The sequence below is a fragment of the Podarcis tiliguerta genome (assembly GCF_965153285.1).
Source record: "Podarcis tiliguerta genome assembly, chromosome: 6".
Classification (NCBI taxonomy): Eukaryota; Metazoa; Chordata; class Lepidosauria; order Squamata; family Lacertidae; genus Podarcis; species Podarcis tiliguerta.
In genome coordinates this window covers 83,266,047-83,285,735 of record NC_139539.1, presented here as the reverse complement: position 1 = coordinate 83,285,735, position 19,689 = coordinate 83,266,047, and the positions used below count along the sequence as shown (strand labels likewise).

The window sequence follows — 19,689 nt, the reverse complement described above, 5'->3', positions numbered from 1 at the left end:
TCTACCTGCACTGGCATGCTTTCATACTGCTAGGTTGGCAGGAGTTGGGACAAAACAATAGGAGCTGACCCTGTCATGGGGATTCGAACCGCTGGCCTTCCGATCGGCAAGCCCAAGAGGCTCAGTGGTTTAGACCACAGCGCCACTTGGTATCAGAACTCGATGAGCAGTAAGCCTTAAACTGGCTATCTGAGGAATCTCAGCCAATGATTCATTCTGTGCATCAGCACCAAACTTTGTTTAAATGATAAGCATTTAGAATGATGGATCCTGGGCACCCTTGCAGCAAGAGATGCTCACTGGAATGTCTACCTACTACTTTTGTAGGCTCCCAACATGATGCAACATCGTGATTTCCCATGAACCAGGGGCGATGGAGCTTGTATGTTTTTCCTGCACCCCCATCATGTATTAGTTTACCCAGTTTCATGAATGCCTAGAGAGGGGTACAGTTCACAGTGCTTCCTGATTGAATGTATTGGGCTCCGAAAACATGCCTACCTAAACCAGGCTCATTTACTGCTACAACCAGAGAGGAAATATGGGAGGGTACGGTTCTTGCCTTGTACATCAACTGAGCATTACAAAACAACAAAATTAAGTGACCCCAATGAACTTACAAGCTTTGGCAATGCCATCCTTTAAGAGATGGCTCCTGGAATAGTTCCCAGGACTGTAGCAATTTGTGTACAAGCGTTGAAAAAAGGATCCATCTGTCCAACTTGCCTGCAGTTGAACCTGTGAACTGTAGCTAGAATCTGGATTCTGGTGTGATTGTTGACCTCTCTGCAAAACATGCCTGGCTATGCAGGCAACCGCAGGAGCCATATCATAGCTGCATCATGCTGTGTCAAAGCAGCTCCAATCCATTATTTTGGCACCCCATCAACTACCATTCTACACAAAGGCTTCCTCTACCAGCAGCTGTGTATAAATGTCTACTCCCTCTATCTGAAAAGCTAAACTGTTTACAATTTATACTTGGGGTAGCTTCAAACATGCCTGCCCATCACTTGATTGCAAATTGGCCTTACTGAATGTTTCATACTCACAGGCGAACCACCAAAGGGAAAATGTTTGCATCACCTCACCTCACCTCAGACACAACATTTTACAACAATGGCAGTTCAACGATTTGGCTGCAAGTCATCAAGTGTTGAGTAATCAAGTAGTGTGTGTTTGTGTGTGTGTGTGTGTGTGTGTGTGTGTGTACCGGCCCTTTTTTATTTGTATACATAGCAAAAGTGAGGATGTTGACAGAATTAAGCTACAGCTGTGTGACAAGTTTTCGGTGGCTCAGTTTTAGGTGATGATAATGATGGCATAAATTAGATGCTAGTTGTAAGAAGGTAAAAATAGAATGCAAAGTTCTGAAATATTCATAATCGGAAAATGCAAAAACAACAACCCAACTCTCCTTTCAAAGCATCTTCCACTATTATAATCAAGAAACTCAAAGCAGCTATTACTTGTGCATAAAGCCTCAGTTTTGAAATGCATTGTTTTTAGCAAGCAACGCTGATAGCTTTATATATATTGTAAAGTAAATAGCAACAATAGCAGAAAACCTTAGACTATCCACCACAGAATATGGGTTTATTGACCTACACATAGCTGGTTAGGAAATCTAAACAGGACAGAAGCAGGAGCCATAAACACTTCCAGTTGAGTGCTGTTTCACACATTTCATTCTTCTTGTTTCATTCTTAAAATGTTTTTGATCTGGGACAGTCAATCTGGTGCCCTGCAGAAATTGCTGGGACTACAAATCCCATTATTCCTGACATACTCCCTGGGGATGATGTGTGTCAAACAACATTTGGTGAGTGCTACCCCTGTTTTAGATTTAATCCTAAAAAAAAAAATGTATCATACTGGGATACTCATCCGCAAGCTATGATGGGCTGCAGTGTGTACACTTAATGGCAAGTCAGGGTGTGCCTCTGTGGAATGTTTAAAATGGCACTGAGATCGCACCTTGACAATCTTGCTTCATCCAAATTTATCAGTAAACATCTAACCTGTGCATGCAACCTGATCTCAAAGTCCCAGCTCAGCAGCCCTAATCAATACAACAAGCAGACAGCTAGTTTTTGGGTTGTAAGACATTCCTGTCTCTTAACTTGATGTTTTCTCACGGAAAGGACACCTACCAGCCTGATCCCATGAGGAATTCGGTTCTGCAGTGATAGAAAAACTTGGACATAGCATACACAACCCTGTTCTGCACCTCATACATGTAAGCAAACACCCTTTTTGCTACAGAATGGAGGTGCCAAGAGGTTCCTTGATAATGGAAGAAATAATGGACTCACCACTATCTGTCTCTTAAAATCCTCTTCCATGGGAAAGGTTTTAGCTAAGCCCTGATGATGGAACCATGGGACCAAATGAGATGAGATACCAACCACATAATTAGCAATAGTATGATTAGCTTTCTAAAAGTAAATGGCAAGGAGGCCCCAATCCAGATTGGGATGCTGGCCTGGGGGCTTTGAACAATTTTGCTCCCTGCTGTGATCCCAATCCAGATTGAGAGCCCCATGCCTATAGTTTGGGAGCTCTCACCCGCCCCCCTCCAACAATTCAAATAGCACGTGCAGGTGGCCTGTCACAAACTGGAATTGTGCTGGGTGGGGCGCAACATGTCAAAAGAAACGTACCACCCCACAATCAGGGTCTCTGTACTTGCAATATACTTAATTTTTTAAAAAGCCACTAACACAAATACAAAGTGATTGGTGTCTTGTCTAGTTTGGCTCTCAGTATATGATTCAGCTATAATAATAAAAAATGAAGAATATGTTTTACAGAGAGCTAGAGTGTTCTACAAATATCATATTGGAGATTTTGGTCCAAATCCTCTCTCAAATTCTCAATGAACTGGCAAGTTTAAGTCTCTGGATTGTACCACATTCAGGGTGTAGGTGGGGATTCATATAACTGAGTGCACGTGCTGGGTGTACTTTTGTATTGAGAAGCATTCACTCATGTGAACCCCTGCATGTACTCAGAAGTGGTACAGTCCAGACACGAGTTTATCACCTCAGTCGAACTTGGAACCTGCTTAAGGATCCATCAGGTGGCCTTTGCCTATCCCTGGGTGGTGGAGCCAAAATACTGTAGGAGTTCTGGGAATTCTGAGGCCTCTTTTCTCCCATATGCTCTCTGAACACCACAAGAGATAGCAGAGGACTCTCTGAAGCAGGCTCCACGAGGAGTTGGAGATAGCAGAAGAAATATTAACAGATCTGGAGCAAGCCTGGGGGTGTGCAGAAGGATCTTTGGGTCCTGGTCCATAAATCCTCACCTGTAATCTGGAATCGCCATACTTATATTGCAGAGCCATTTGGAGAACCAACAAGGTAAAAGACATATATTACAAGTAAATAACTCAGTTTTTCTCACGTGGTTCCAGAGAACTTTTTTTATACCTTTATGGCAGTGGAGGCAATCTGAATATGGTGGAGTCTTCTCAGGGTGCTGTCCCGGTCAATGAAGTACGAGGCTGCCAGTTGGTGTAGTGTTTCCAGTGTCACTGTGGTACTGTTAATGCTGGGATCACTTGCTTCCGATCTCTTACTCAGCTTCCGCTTGTCCACAAAAATGGTGAGTGACTCCTCTCCTGCAGAAACAATATAACAACATTATCAGTTAAAGTTGCCATGATTAATATTATTTTTCCATAACGAGAGATGGATGGCTTGTTAATTTTTGTTCTCTAAGTTTCTCATTTTCCCCAACGTTAAATTCACTTCTTCACAATTCTACAGGAATTTGCATTTCTTTTTTTAAAAAAAATTGTGAATCTTCACCAGCATTTTCCTATGAATTTTTCCTAATATATGTGTTTGCATGCAATTTTGACTAATGCACACGTTTTTGCAAGCATTTTCACCCAATAAAATGTTTTTGTATGTTCTTTTCATTAATATATTCATTTTATGTACACATTTCCCTAATGTGCAGTTTTGTAAACATTCTTTTTAAGGTATTTTTTATTAAATTTCCCAAAAAATCACATGGACAGTCCAAGACATTCCATTTTCTAACGTTTTATCCACTTCCCATCCCATTTTCCATGGTGGGTTTTTTTTATTATTTCTCCCCCTTGCTGAACCTTATCTTCCCTCTCTTAAATCCTAACAATAATACAGTATTCTCTAATGCCTTCTGTTGCTCATAGTTCAAATCCTGATTGCGAATTCACCGTAGTATAATATTTCTTTAAACAGTCTGAAAAAGGCTTCCATCTTCCATAAAGCAATCATCATTCTCTTATTTTAGTGGTTAGCTTTGCTGATTCAGCATTGTCCATAACTCTACTTATCCATTCTTCTTTGGTGGGAATGTCTAAATCTTTCCATTCTTGTGCATAAAGAATCCTAGCTGCTGTAAAATGGTAAAAAGCTAAAGGGCCCCTGGACAGTTAAGTCCAGTCAAGGGTGACTATGGGGTTGCGGCGCTCATCTCGTTTTCAGGCCAAGGGAGCCGGCATTTGTCCACAGACAGCTTTCCGAGTCATGTGGCCAGCATGACTAAACCGCTTCTGGCACAACGGAACACCGTGATGGAAAGCAGAGTGCATGGAAATGCCGTTTACCTTCCCACCAGTGCGGTACCTATTTATCTATTTGCACTAGCATGCTTTTGAACTGCTAGGTTGGCAGGAGCTGGGACAGAGCAACGGGAGCTCAGCCCGTCACGGGGAATCGAACTGCTGACCTTCCAATCGGCAAGCCCAAGAGGCTCAGTAGTTTAGACCACAGCACCAGCCACGTCCCCTAACTGCTGTACATAAACAACTTAACCATCATTTTTGGAATTTCTGTTCCTATAAGACAGTTTTGTGAACATTCTTTGGTTGGATTAGTGCATTGCAATATTCAGAGAAGAGGTCATATCTCTCTTTTGTTATTTCCATTATTTCCCAATTACGTTGTGTGAGAGGGGAAACAAGGCAGTGACCGATCCTCAAGCACAAAAGATAAAACGATGATATAGTTAACACGAGGATTAATGTGGGAGAAAACTGGAGATTAATTCTTGCAAACAAATACTTAATTTACAATTGCAAATAGATGCTTCTGCCACACTTGACACATGGATGAATCTTTTCTTGCCAGCCGTAGTCCACAGGCGTGAAATAGGCTTAGAAGACGATCTAAACATTAGCTAACAAATGGACGTGATTTGGAATACTATTCAAGGTTGTGAGCCTTAAGGACTCAAAAAGGATTAATCACAGTGTGTAGCAAAAGGAGGGAGGGTTAAAAAAAGATTATGCAGCACCATAACCACACAGCTGTGAGTCCTACAAGCTGTAAGAAACATCTGCAAACGTTCTAGAGGCAGTTCTGCCTCAGCTGCCACAAGCAAAATGAAAGTCTGTACAAGTTAATTTTTCTTTCCAGCTCACCAGGACAAAACAAAACCCCAAAGTCCCATATAATCCCATAATTGGTTCATGGGATTATGTGGCCTTTACTCTAGTAATGCCCTTGTCTTGGACAGATATTCATCACTGGGCAGAGATTGACATTCATACTCTAGACTGATCTTTGCATAGTATTTTACAATGTCTTTGTGATACCTGAAATGTGCAAGCTATTCCTGAGTCCTGTTCCTGAGTCTAGACTTAATTCTTCACAGGCATACAATATTTTTTCTAGGCCATAATATACAGTAGTTAGGCATGGGCTATGACATCATCTTAATTGTGTCAGCCCACCCTGATGCCTGTTGCATGTTAAGATCACCAAAACTGCCTAGAAATAAATTCAGACATGACTCAGATTTTAGTTTGAGGTTTGCCATAATTTTGGCCACAATTTTATTGATTACAAAATTTTATAATTTGGAAAATAATTGGATTATATGATTTGTATTGTTATAATTTGGATTAATTGGTTTGATGTGTTTAATTTGGTAAGATGAAACTTAATAAAAATTATTTTTTTTAAAAAAAACCAACAATTTTATTGATTACAGGCTGTGGTTGGTTTGTTTAGGCATTGGTTAAGACTATCTGAACCTGTCCCAGACTATCTTGGACAGGAGCAGAACTGACAACTGCCAGTTGCAGAGGTCCATCAAGGTAAGCACCCCAGGAGATCAATTGAGATGGGTGCCGATCCCTAAGATCACACCCAGAATGCTCCCAAGGGCTCTTGCGTGGCCCTATCCCCCTTTTAGGGGTCGGACAAATGCATGACGAGCCGATGGATTCCTTTAACGGAATACCTACGCAGCAACCATCAGAGGGACAGGTCACAGTCATGCCTCGTCCCCTCCACACACATTAACCAATGCCTAACCACAAACCTTACAAAGTTGTGAAGATTTGCTACACGAGATGCTCATAGAAGTCGTTGGTCCAAAGTAGTGCATCAAAAACTACTTACATGTGGCCTACAAGCACAGCATCTCCTGAAAATGGGTCTCCCCAAGGCAAAAACCATTATTGATCAGCGCATGAAGGATATTGAGCAGCAGAATAATCTGGCCTATATTAAGAAATTTAGTGCTTGGTACGCTTATCTGCCCCCCTCCCACTTTGATTTTCGGGCACCTTATTTGTCTAGCTTAAACATTCCAAAACTCAGGTGGGCCTTTACACTGGCCAGACTAAATATGTTACCCTCAGCTGTTCTCGAAGGTAGATATCAAAAAATTCCACTAGAGAACCGGCTCTGCCCCTGGGGAGCTGGCTATGTAGAGACGGTATCACACATTCTCTTGTCTTGCTCCCTATATAAAGATCTCAGGGACAAGACCATTACGCCACTCCTTTCTGCCATCCCGGGCCACTCTTGTGAAGCCAAATTGTTCTCACTCCTAGCCGACCAGAACAGCTCGACAACAGAGAAGGTTGCCAAATTTATCGAGAGAGCAATGAGACTGAGAGCTGTTATCTGAATGACACCAGTGTCGTCACCCGGATTCCTCGCCTAGGATCTTATGATTATTATCATTATGTTTTATTATTACTATTTTATTACCTCTGTCAAGTTTTAAGTACTGAGATTATTAATTTACCTAGGGTTTTAATAGGTCACAAGATTTTATGCTAACCATATTTGTAATGTATTTTTGCTGGTGTTTGTCCTTTGATGCTATGGCCTGTCGGCTACGCAAATAAAGTCTACTACTACTACTACTACATGGTAGGCAAAACCCAAAAGGCACCAGCCAATCAGCCAAGTGGGAAAAATTCCTACTGGGTCCTTGCCCCCAAAGCAGACGACCCACGACGGTATAGCAAGGTCAACACAGACCCTAAATATAGGGAGGGTGGGAGGGTGATTCGCCCAATGGAGTTGCAATTTCTGCAACCCCATTGGCCGGAACAGGTCCCATGCTTCTGAGGGACCAATCGGGTAGCTGTGGCAATCCAAACTTACCCACCCCAGCAACAGAGAGTCAGTTGTGGTGACCTCACTGCAACACATGCTTTCTGGAAGAACCCAATTTGTGTGGAGGGATGAAGGCTGAGGCAGGGAAATGCACAAGGAACTGAGATGTGATGTCACATCACCCAATTGACTCCTACAACAAAAGTGCCGTCAAAGAGGGATTTGCTGTTTTTAATTAGCATCGGTAAAGAATCCCGTTGTGGCTACTTCAACAAGGAAGAAGCTGCACAATAGTTAGGAAATGGCAGGCTGCAGTAATGAATTAAATCAGCGTGGGTCTTAGGAGCAACTTCAGGAACGATTTAAATAGAAATGCAAATCACAAAATGCTGTATAAGAGGCATTAGAATAATACTGTAACAGCTTTAGTTAAATATACATAAATATGACTTGGGAACATGTATTTTTATAATGTGTAATAATAGATGTCCCTATGATTAAAACACTTGGAGCTGTTTTCTGCCTCTAGACATATTTTGCACTGTAGACATATTCGAAAAGCCTACCTTCCAATTTTCTCTTCTTATTAGTAATGAAAGGAACATAAACCTTCCATTTTAAAACCATGCAGCGCTCCAGTCAGATGGCATGTGAAGGATGATGGACTATTTTGGGAAAGCAGCTAGCAATATATATTAGCCACTATCAGGATAATAAGTGTGTAGCAATTCCCAGGGTGGTATATGCACACTGAGTTTGTTCCCATTGCCTACTATGGCAATGAAACTGTGTGACTCAAAGCCTACTGAGGTGTTAAGACTGTGAAGGAGAACTTGGTGCATAAAGTAGCCACTCCCCTGTTGTGCTTACATATAACACAAACCTTTGAAGGGAAGGAGGAAGGGAGCCTTGCTGCAGACAGACTTCCCTGCAGCCTTGATCCCCAGTCTCAGAGCTCAAAATTGCATGCAGCCTACATATGGGAAGGTTCCCTCTCTTCAGATGTTTGAGTTGCATATGCAGAATCCAGGGCTGCAACCACACAACTCACTCATGTTTTCTCCATGAATAGAAGGGGCCGAAGAGGGCTTAAATGAGTGTTCTGTGCAGGAAAATTTCTCCTTCCATGCCCCATACCGGCTGGAGGGAGCTGGTGGATGGTACTGGAATCTCATTCCATTGAAATGGATAGCATTTATGCCAATGACAAGCTGACCCTTCATCATCGTAAACCATTTTTAAGACTGAGGGTAACCTTACGTTAAGTCAATTATGATTCACTGGGCCAAAGATTTTGGGTATAATATACAGCTGGGTGATTGGGTAAAATTATGGAAAGAAGGTTTAAAATTTACTGCATGCAATGCCCTAAAAGAAAATGTGATGAAAATGATGTATAGATGGTATATTACACCTGTCAAGTTAGCGAAAATGTATAAAGTCAGTAATAAATGTTGGAAATGTAAAGAAAAAGAGGGAACATTTTATCACATGTGGTGGGAATGTAAAAAGGTGAAATGCTTCTGGGAGATGATATATAATGAGATAAAAAAATGTTGAAATATACATTCATAAAGAAACCAGAAGCATTTTTGCTGGGCATTGTGGGGAGTGATATAAATAGAAAGGAATGTAAGCTCTTTTTATATGCAATAACAGCAGCAAGAATATTACTGACCCAAAAATGGAAGCAAGAAGAATTACTGACGATTGAAGAATGGAGGATGAAGTTAAAGGACTATGCAGAACTAGATAAACTAGAGTAAATTTACGGACTATTTGAAAAGCATTTGTGAAGATCAGACGACGTTTGTAGGTTTGCAAGAAGTTTTGTGAGGAGTATTATTGGAAGTATTGCAAAAATGGAGAAGGGGAAGGATGATTTGTTAAGAGATGTAAAGGCAATATAAAGTTAAGAAATGCATAAGAAGTGGTTAAAACGGTGGATCATCAGAGGTGCTGATGGAAGTCTAAAAAGATTGTGTAAGTGATACGTTTTGTGGCACATTTTATAATTTATATGTTAAAATCAATAAAAATTATTTATTAAAAAAAGAAGACTGAGGGTAACCTTACAGGGGCTACATAACAGCAGTGAGTCCAGAGGCAAAAGTGGGTGACACAATAGATGTGACTCTACCTCTGTACAGTGGTGTGTTCCATCTGCATAAAAGTCAGAGGTTTCTACCCCACTGCTTCCCCACAGCTTTCCATCCTCCATTGGGGCAAGCAAGAGACATTATCACAGTTGAAGGGCATGCTAAAGGTAAAGGTACCCCTGCCTGTACGGGCCAGTCTTGACAGACTCTAGGGTTGCGCGCCCATCTCACTCAAGAGGCCAGGGGCCAGCGCTGTCTGGAGACACTTCCGGGTCACGTGGCCAGTGTGACATCGCTGCTCTGGCGAGCCAGAGCCGCACACGGAAACGCCGTTTACCTTCCCGCTAGTAAGCGGTCCCTATTTATCTACTTGCACCCGGGAGTGCTTTCGAACTGCTAGGTTGGCAGGCGCTGGGACCGAACAACGGGAGCGCACCCAGCCGCGGGGATTCGAACCACCGACCTTTCGATCGGCAGGCCCTAGGCGCTGAGGCTTTAACCCACAGCGCCACCCGCGTCCTGAAGGGCATGCTAAAGCCTGGCAAAACTATCTGATGAGTGTGCAGAGCAGAGGGCTGGTGAGAGTTGTGATCTGGGGAGAGGCTTGGACCACAATTGTCCCCCAAGCTGGGGTTCCCACCCCAGTGGTAAACAGTACTTCCCAAAAGTAAATGTGTTTTGGGGTTCATTTGAATGATGAACAGCATCGAAATTTAAGCAATCAATCAATTAATAAATAAATAAATATGTAGAAGGAATTGTTGGGCCAACATATTGCATGTCTTTGTTTATAATTTAGTCAAAATAGCAGTAGAAATGCCGGACTTTCAGACCACGTGAAGCTTCAGCTGAAGATAAAACAGACACTGAAAACAATGAGATTGTTGTAACAGGGCCTTTGCGCAGTCATGGAATTCTAGTTCTAGAACGAGCAACTCTTTGCAAAATGATGGCAAGGGAAACAGGGGGTGAGAAACATTCGAAAGTGGCAGATGAGGTTAATGGACTAGGCCGAGTTGGCGAAACTAACTGGGAAAATTCGGAACCAGCAAGACCAGACCTTTCTGAAAGACTGGAATAAATTTATGTTGTATTTGAATGGCAATTGTAAACAATTGACATCGTTAGTAGGGCTACAAGAAGTTTTGTAAGGTTAGAGATATCAATTATTATCAGTATGATGTTTAAATGGTGTGTTCAAGATTTGGATTAAGGATAATAATAATAATAAAACAAAATGCAATATCAGAGAATAATTAGGAATACCATTAGTTGAGGAGGAGGGAAGTCTCAAGTGGTTTTTATATATTATATGAAAGGGTTTTTATATATTGAAGATTGTTGTTTTGCCAAAAAATATTTGTAAAATTCAATAAAAAAAATTTTATACTGGTTATTAAATACCACCTTCTTCTGGATTATCTGGCATTTTAATGTCATGAAGAAATACACTGTGCTGGTTGGTAAATTAATTTTCCAGTGTTTAGCCAATAAAATTCTGGCAGCTGGACTGGACAAAGAAGAAGTAGTATTTTAGGCCAATGAACAAAAGAACATACCATATATGAATGCCTCTAGGACAGGTCAGCACCAAACAAAAAAGTGCTCTAGAATCTTAGGCCAGATAAAATATTCTTCAAATACAATATATGGTATAAATACATTTTTATTTTTATTTTTTTAATGCAGTTTTATTTACTGCATTTTAAGTTGCTTGTACTGAATAAGAAAACATGTATTTTCACCATATATGTTTAACATGTTTAAACTTTAGTGACATTTACATTTGAAACTAATGAACCTAACTTAGTCACAGTAATTAATCTCAAAGAATCCCCACTAAGTAAAACTTAGTTGAATAGTACCCCTTGCCACCAGAAACCAGATTTCCTACAGAACAATAAAGCAGCAAGAATCACCGCTCACCACACTTTCTCACAGTAATATTTTTATTTTTAAAAGCAGTTTTTCAGAGCTCCCATTTAGAAAACCCAAGGGCAGCATGTTTTAGAGTTTGTGAATAGAGATTTGGAAATATTTCAGACAGAGCCATCCCCTTTATGGTCAAAAGGGAATAGCCTTGCCAGTCAGTAGGTTGCAGGGGCATACGAAAAAATCTCTCCACAAGTCATGCATTTGCCAAGTTTGCTTCCTTGCACATGAATACAAATGTTTGTCAGCTCTCGTGAAGAAAGGAAAATGCAAAATTGGCTTCCTCTTTTCTTACTACCATCCTGTCTGTGGAGAGCTGGACCATAAAGAAGGCTGATCGCCGAAGAATTGACGCTTTTGAATTATGGTGCTGGAGGAAACCCTTGAGAGTCCCATGGACTGCAAGAAGATCAAATGCATCCATTCTTAAGGAAATCAGCCCTGAGTGCTCACTGGAAGGACAGATCCTGAAGCTGAGGCTCCAATACTTTGGCCACCTCATGAGAAGAGAAGACTCACTGGAAAAGACCCTGATGTTGGGAAAGATGGAGGGCACAAGGAGAAGGGGACCAAGCCGCTTCTGGCGAACCAGAGCAGTGCACGGAAATGCTGTTTACCTTCCCGCTGGAGTGGTACCTATTTATCTACTTGCACTTTGAAGAGCTTTCAAACTGCTAGGTTGGCAGCCTTTAGGCACCAGGCAAAAACTGGTCCACTTTAACCAGGCCTTTGGTTGATTTGATTGACATCCTATGCCCTTTTAAAATGTGTGTGTGTGTGTCGGGGGGGGGATTATTGGGTTGTTGTTGTTTTTATTTTGATTATGTACTTCTTGGTTTTTATATTCTGATTTTCTCCTGTGAACCCCCCCCCCCCCCGAGACTTCTAGGCATAGGGTGCTATATAAATTCAATAAGTAATAATAATAATGTTGACCAAAAATAATTTTGCAGGAAATGTAGATGCAATTAAGGGAAAAGCGAAGCATTTCTGTTGGAAAACAACAATGGTACTTGCAATCAGTGGTGTAATGTGGGTTACCAACACCCGGGGATGCATGGAGCGAGGGATGGGAGGGAGGGAAACAGATGGAGTGCACATGCACACTCAACTGCTTAACAGCATCCCCATCACCCAGGAAATCACAGATGCGGAGATAGGAAAAGAAGAGTCATTCTCTTTTCTGGAGAGGTCACTTCCTGGTTCACATGGAGAAGCCGTTTTCAATAGAGCCCAGCAATGTAAGCATGCAGCTGTATTGAGGCAGCACTGGGTGTTGAAATTTTGTGCTCCTAATAATTCTGCACCCGGCGCAACTTCCCCTTTGGGGCCACCACATGCTACGCCGCTGCTTATAATTTAACATAGCAAACCATGGGTAGGCAAACTAAGGGGGTCGGATCCAGCCCAATCGCCTTCTAAATCCGGCCCGCGGATGGTCCGGGAATCAGCGTGTTTTTACATGAGTAGAATGTGTCCTTTTATTTAAAATGCATCTCTGGGTTATTTGTGGGGCATAGGAATTTGTTCATTATTTTTTTTCCAAAATATAGTCTGGCCCCACACAAGGTCTGAGGGACAGTGGACTGGCCCCCTGCTGAAAAAAATTGCTGACCCTGTTAAGTAAATCATACAAGTGGAACACTGAAATACAAACCTACAGTGAATATGAATATGGCAAGTTTACATTGGCTCTGAGCAATAAGACTTTACGCTGCCCATCTCTGGACAGTTGCTATAGCTGAAGTTTTCAAACATCAATTAAATGGCAGCAGCAGATGGTTCTGGGAAGACCATCCCACTCACAAGTTTTTTAGGCTACTGTGGAACACAACATTTCCTTTTGTGACCATGGCCTCAGGGAGATAAAAATATTCAAGAGAGTGCAGATAAAGCTCTATCCACACGGCTCCCATTAGCATCAAAGGAAACGGCATACCTAAATTCATACATGCTGTTTTCAAAAGCGATGTCATTGTGTGCAACATTAAGAAATTTACAAGGGGAGGGAGGTGTATACCATCTATTTGATAATAGGTTGAATGGGAGGGGGAAATAATCCCACAGAGAGATCTGGAGAAGAAGGAATAGGAATTATGCAGCGGGGAAGATAATTAGTGCTCAGAATTGCCCACCCAGGCAACCGCCAAAGAGTGACAATTGAGGAAAACTGTTTTATCCCTTGGTGGGTGATTATATTAAAGATAATGCCTGTGATTGTGTAGCCTTCCCGCCGGACAATCTTGTCAAACACCTTTGATTCGTGCAAAGAATGTCTTTCTTTAATTCATTTTCTGAAAGTGAAGCCTCAACTGTATATTATGAAAATGACAGTCAGTCTTTTTCTCCTCTGGCAGGTGCTTGAGTTCTATAACTGATGCTGCAGCGTCAGTTTTGTAAAGGTCCTTTCCAGATATAGTTTCCTTTTGTCGCTTAAGATAACAATATGTTAAGCCCCATCATAACTCCTCCTCCTCCTCTTCCTCCTCCTTTTTTAAAGAAAGAAAGAAAGTAGCAGATAGATCAAAATCTCACTGAAGTGAGGGTGCTCACACACACACACACACAAATCTATCTGTGTTCCCAGCATACCATGACTGACAGTTCAATTGTATAAAACTTTAAAAAAAAAATCGAAAAATGCTGATAAAAAACACTATTTGGTTGGCAGCTGCAGAGCAGGAATATGCTGTGTCAGGAACTGTCCATTTTGAATTGGTGTGTGCAACCTCTCTGATTAAAATGATACCTCTGTTCTGCTCTGCTTGCACTGCTCCCATCTACTGAATAGCATTTAAGTGAAGAGAAGATCACAACTCTCAGGAGCTTTAATGGAAGTATGTTTGTTCGTGTTGGGGAAGAGACCATCAAAGGAGTAGACATTTAACAGGAACATATATCCAGTTCTAGGCTGCACAGTTCAGCAATCAGCATGGGTTACTTTCCCCCTCATTGTTAACTTTTGTGCCAATCCTGCACGGGTTCAAGAGGCCCACAGTAAATTGTCACCCTTTGTTTCCACTTTCTATTGATGGCCTGCCTCCCGCTATTTAAATCCTTTTAAAAATGAAGAAATAACAATAATAGTACTAATGCTGCTATTACAAGCCTTAACTACTACTACTACTACCAGCCGCCATCTTGGATTCCTCACATCCACCCACCCCCCACCTCTGAAGTTAAGGCTTGAATCCAAAGTAGTGTTAATCCACTCATTCTACTATGGCAAGGATTTCTGTTTGTGCAATGGAAACCCCCTCCCCATGTTCTCCTCACCCAGAACAATCTCTAAATCAGTTCAGGGTTTTCACCACAATGCTCCCTAGAAGATCTGGGGAGGGTGGGAGAATTGGGGAGCGGGGAGGGAGGGAAAAGAGGAGATAAATTTCCACTGTGCATGCATAAATCCTTGCACCAACAATGGCTGATGTTTTGCGCGTGTAGGTCCCCAGGCCACCCCTCAAATAACTTCACACATAACACATAATTTAGTTTTGGTTTTTAGGCACTATTTTGGCCACAACTTTATTAAAATACAAAATCAGTGAGTGGTTGTTTAGACATTGGTTATGACTATCTGTCCCCCCGCCTGGGACAGAACTGGCATCCCGAGGTCCGATCGGTAGCCAGTAGAAGAGAAAGTCAAACTGGGGGGTCACCTGAGCTAAGCGTCGGACCCACGCCGCTCTCCCCAGCAGCTCCCCGAAAGCTTGCCTGCCCGGTCCTATGACAAGGATTCCCATGACAGGGATTGGGCGACCCTGGTCCCATGACAGGGATTGGACGAAATCATGGCAAGCCCCAGGATTCCTTTAACGGAATTCCCTTCAGCGCAATAGGAGAGGCAGGCACCGCCTGTTCAGCCCCCTCCACCACCAGCATATTATAACCAATGCCTAACCGCAACCTTACAAGTTGTGACGAATTGCTGAGTAGTAGGCAAAAACCAAATGGCACAGCCAATCACCAAATGGCAAAATTCCTACTAGGACCGTGCGCCAAGGCAGACGACCCCATGACAGGCAAAGCAAGGTCAACCGGAAAAGAGGGCGGGTGGGCGGGTGATCCGATGCACTCTGCAAAGAGAAAGAGAAACCAGAGTGCACCAATATTTAAAGACTATGGTCCCACCCACCCAATTTGCAACATATAATTTGCCCCAGCAACCCGGTTATCCAATCACAAATGCCAGGCAATAACTATTAACCAGCCTGGCAACAAGAGGCCTGGCCCAGTGGCCCACACTGCAACACGTGCTCTCATTTATTGGAGAACACGCTTTAATGTATCTTTAATCTTTTGTTGGAAGCCTCCCAGAGTGGCTGGGGAGACCCAGCCAGATGGGCGGGGTATAAATTAATTATTATTATTATGAGCTCCTGTTGTTTGGTCCCAGCTCCTGCCAACCTAGCAGTTTGAAAGTGCACCAAAAGTGCAAGTAGATAAATAGGTACCGCCCCGGCAGGAAGGTAAACAGCGTTTCCATGCACTGCTCTGGTTTCGCCAGAAGTGGCTTAGTCATGCTGGTCACATGACCCAGAAATACTGTCTGCAGAGCAGACAAATGCCAGCTCCCTCGGCCTGTAAAGTGTGATGATTATGATTATGATTATTATTATATTTCCCCTAGCTTCTTAACCAAAATAAGTTAACTGAAGAAAAGATTATATATACGGAAAAAAGGTTTTAAAATCTGAATAGTTACTGCAAACACAAAACCCCAAAGCATAACAGCAAAAGGCAACAAAAATAACCAGGACAAACACATCCAGCTATTCCAGGCTGCCCATTATTTTCTTTAAGTTCCTTAAAGCAATGTCTTCCAGACAGAGTTTTCAGCATCTCCAGGGTTCAGCAGCTCATTCAGCAACTCTCTTCCAGCAAAAAGCTTAAAATCTCTGTGTGTGTTTTTTTATAACCAAACAAGAAAGCACACTCTTCCCTTCTTCCTTCTACTAAGCCCTTCTTCTCCTGAAATGAAAGCGAAGCAAATCCTCCCTCTAGACCAAACTCTGTGGTGCCTCTCTAAGGTGCTGAAGACTGACAGGAAAACGAATAAACCTCCAATAATGGAAAGCACAGGCCACACCAAGCAGAAAAATCTGAATGCAAGACCTCCTACAGCGAGCAGCCCATGAGAAAACCCTGTTCCACGAACTGCATGAAAAGACAACTTCAAAGAGATCTGGGGTGCATTTTTGGAGCTCTTTGCTGAGTAATTGCCCGGCCGCAATACCTCAGGACCGCAATACCTCAAGGACTGCCTCTTTCCATATGAAGCTACCCGGACCCTGAGATCATCTTCTGAGGCCCTTCTTTGTGTGCCTCACCCACAAGAGGTCTGGAGGGTGGCAGCACAAGAACGGGCCTTTTCTCCAGTGGCTCCCTATCTGTGGAATGCTCTCCCCAGGGAGGTTCGACTGCCTCTTTCATTATACACATTTGGGCACCAGGCAAAAGCGTTCCTCTTCAACCAGGCCTTTGGTTGGTTGACATCTGATGGCCTTTTAAACGTGTAATGGAAGGAGGGGATTATTGGGTTGTCTTTGTTTTTATTTTTTACTATGTACAGTGGTACATCTGGTTACATACTTAATTGGTTCCGGAGGTCTGTTCTTAACCTGAAGCTGTTCTTAACCTGAGGTACCACTTTAGCTAATGGGGCCTCCTGCTGCTGCCGCGCTGTCACCGCACGATTTCTGTTCTCATCTTGAAGCAAAGTTCTTAACCCGAGGTACTATTTCTGGGTTAGCGGAGTCTGTAACCTGAACTGTATGTAACCTGAAGCGTATGTAACCTGAAGTACCACTGTATTCTGTGTCTTTTAAATTGTAATTTTATGTGGTGAGCCACCCTGAGTTCTACAGGTGTAGGGCGGACTGGTCATGTTGTGTGGATGCCTGATTATCATCTTCCGAAGCAACTACAGTCATACCTCTACTTTCGAACGCTTCATGTTGCATTTATTCGGGTTAAGAACACAGGAAATTCGTTGTGCGCAAATGTGCAGAAGTGTTCTGCGCACTTCGTCCATGTGCAGAAGCGCTCTATCGTGCAGCACAGAAGCACCGGTTATGGACTTTTCGGGGTGCAAACGGCACCCCGGAACGGATCATATCCGCAACCAAAGGTACCACTGTACTCTATTCCGAACTTAAAAATGGAAAGCGTAATGCTGGTGGTCAACAAAATAGGTTTAAAAACTGTCTCAAGGCAAATCTAAAAAAATGTAATATAAACACCAATAATTGGGAAACACTGGCTTGCGAGCGCTCCAATTGGAGAACAGCCTTTACGCAACGTGTGATGGGCTTTGAAGACACTCAAACTCAGGACGCAACGGAGAAATGTGCTAAGAGAAAGGCACGCTTGGCAAACCCTCACCGGGATCAGCTCCCGCCTGGAAACCAATGTCCCAACTGTGGAAGGATGTGTGGATCCAGAATTGGCCTCCACAGTCACTTATGGACTCACCATTAAGACAGTGTTTATGAAAGGCAATCTTACTCGGCTACGAGGGATCGCCAAAGAAGAAGAAGAAGAAAACCAAATTAATTAAATAAATAATTGCATCTAGAAAAAGGGGATGGCACAACACAGGGATGGAAACTTATCCAGTTTAACCTGTTTTTTAAAATCTGCGACTTGAGCAGAGTACTGACACTCCTTTATCCTAACCTTTACCTGAGAACATTGAGCAGAGTACTGACACTCCTTTATCCTAACCTTTATCTGAGAACATGAGCCTCAACACTGTGTAACACGCTAAACAAGCAAACATCAGAAACGAAAATGGTGATGAAGAAGACGACAGAGCAAAGGGACAGGGGTGTGAGAGGCAAGAAAGGGGAGGGAATAAGAAGGCGAACTGTTTTATTACAATTGTCTTATCGTGAAAACTCTAATATACTATAGTTTTTTTTAAAAGGCTTACAATCATTAGCTAAACTTTTGACCTTTTGATTTTAACCCATCCAAGCATCAATTAAGCCCAAGTGAATGATATATGTTTATCAATGAACTCTGTTCCTTCACAAGGTTTATTGGTTGTGTGAATATTGAAGGAAAGATTCCGCTAAACTGGTCAGACCATAACTCATAACTCAGTCTTTAAAATCTTTTGGCCATTCAGTGGCGACTTATCCGTGTTCTTTGTAAATGGATTTTCTGGAACTAGTTTCTATATTTCAGACTGTACATGGATGTGATGGATTAAGTGATTTTTGTGCGTGTCTGCAGATTCTTCCCCTTCCTCTTTTCCCCAGTATATTTTAGAATTTATAATACCTAAATTAAAAGAAATAATGGAGATTACTAGACAAATGCACCATGAGGTATATGATGTTCTTCCCATCATAGACAGTTGTTGTTTTCACAATTAATGCATTGTTGCTGAGAAGGTTAAATAGACAGGTTGAATACTTCTTGAGATTGACCTTACCTCCCAGGGTAGCTGACAACAAGAAGTGTGTCCCATATTTCTTGATAAGATTGTCTGTGATCTGCTGAAGAGTCGGCCTACGTCCTAATAGTCTTATGTTCCGGAAAAATTCAGGGGCGAGAGGCAGCGGGGAGCCAAGAAAATTCTTTCTCTCGACGGCTAAGTTATTTACTTTCCAACGGCCAAATTCCCTGTAAAGGAAAAGGAAAAAAATATATGTCTCATTCAAAAACACATCGTTTAGACATTTTCACTAGAAAACTACACCAACCAGCTGTCTAGTATATATGTATGTATCACTTATTTCTGATAGTATGTCATGAATTTGATGCCTCAAACAAGCAAAACGTAAAACAGAGGGATCATTTCATAACAAAGCCATTGTGAGATGAAAACAAAAACTTGTTTTAAAAATGTCTGTTTTAAAAATGGCCTACTTCCTTCTGCAGAGTATGACGGTTGTCCTCAACAGGCTGGTTTTATTTTGCAAGGGATACTAGTAGAGCGATATCAACATGAATATTTGGAATTTTTCTTATGCTGCAGGGGGGAAACACAAAAGCCTTTCTTTCACACACATGTTTCTCTGAGAGAAAAGCATCACACCAACTCAGGTTTGGCATGTTTTCATAGCTGAATTTGAGCACAGTTTCTTATGGAAGTCCACTACTCTCAGTCCTTTTCAAAGCATTTTCTTCTCTATTGAATTGTCCTCACTCTCAGTGGCCCTCATCAACGTTATCAAGTACCGTGTTTTTTGCTCTATAAGACTCACTTTTTCCCTCCTAAAAAGTAAGGGGAAATGTGTGTGAGTCTTATGGAGTGAATGCAGGCTGCGCAGCTATCCCAGAAGCCAGAACAG

The 19,689-nt window shown here is 42.1% G+C and overlaps 1 protein-coding gene across 2 annotated transcripts in view; it reads right to left on the bottom strand.

The window, feature by feature from the left end:
- BRINP3 (BMP/retinoic acid inducible neural specific 3) overlaps positions 1–19,689 on the bottom strand; it is a 260,642-nt gene that overhangs the window by 97,701 nt on the left and 143,252 nt on the right. For both annotated transcript variants that reach the window (XM_083445297.1, XM_083445298.1), the window contains exons 3-4: positions 18,828–19,018; positions 3,435–3,625 (exon numbers count right to left, since the gene is read on the bottom strand). In XM_083445297.1, coding sequence (XP_083301423.1) covers positions 3,435–3,625; positions 18,828–19,018 — 382 coding nt within the window. The remainder of the gene's footprint in view (positions 1–3,434; positions 3,626–18,827; positions 19,019–19,689) is intronic.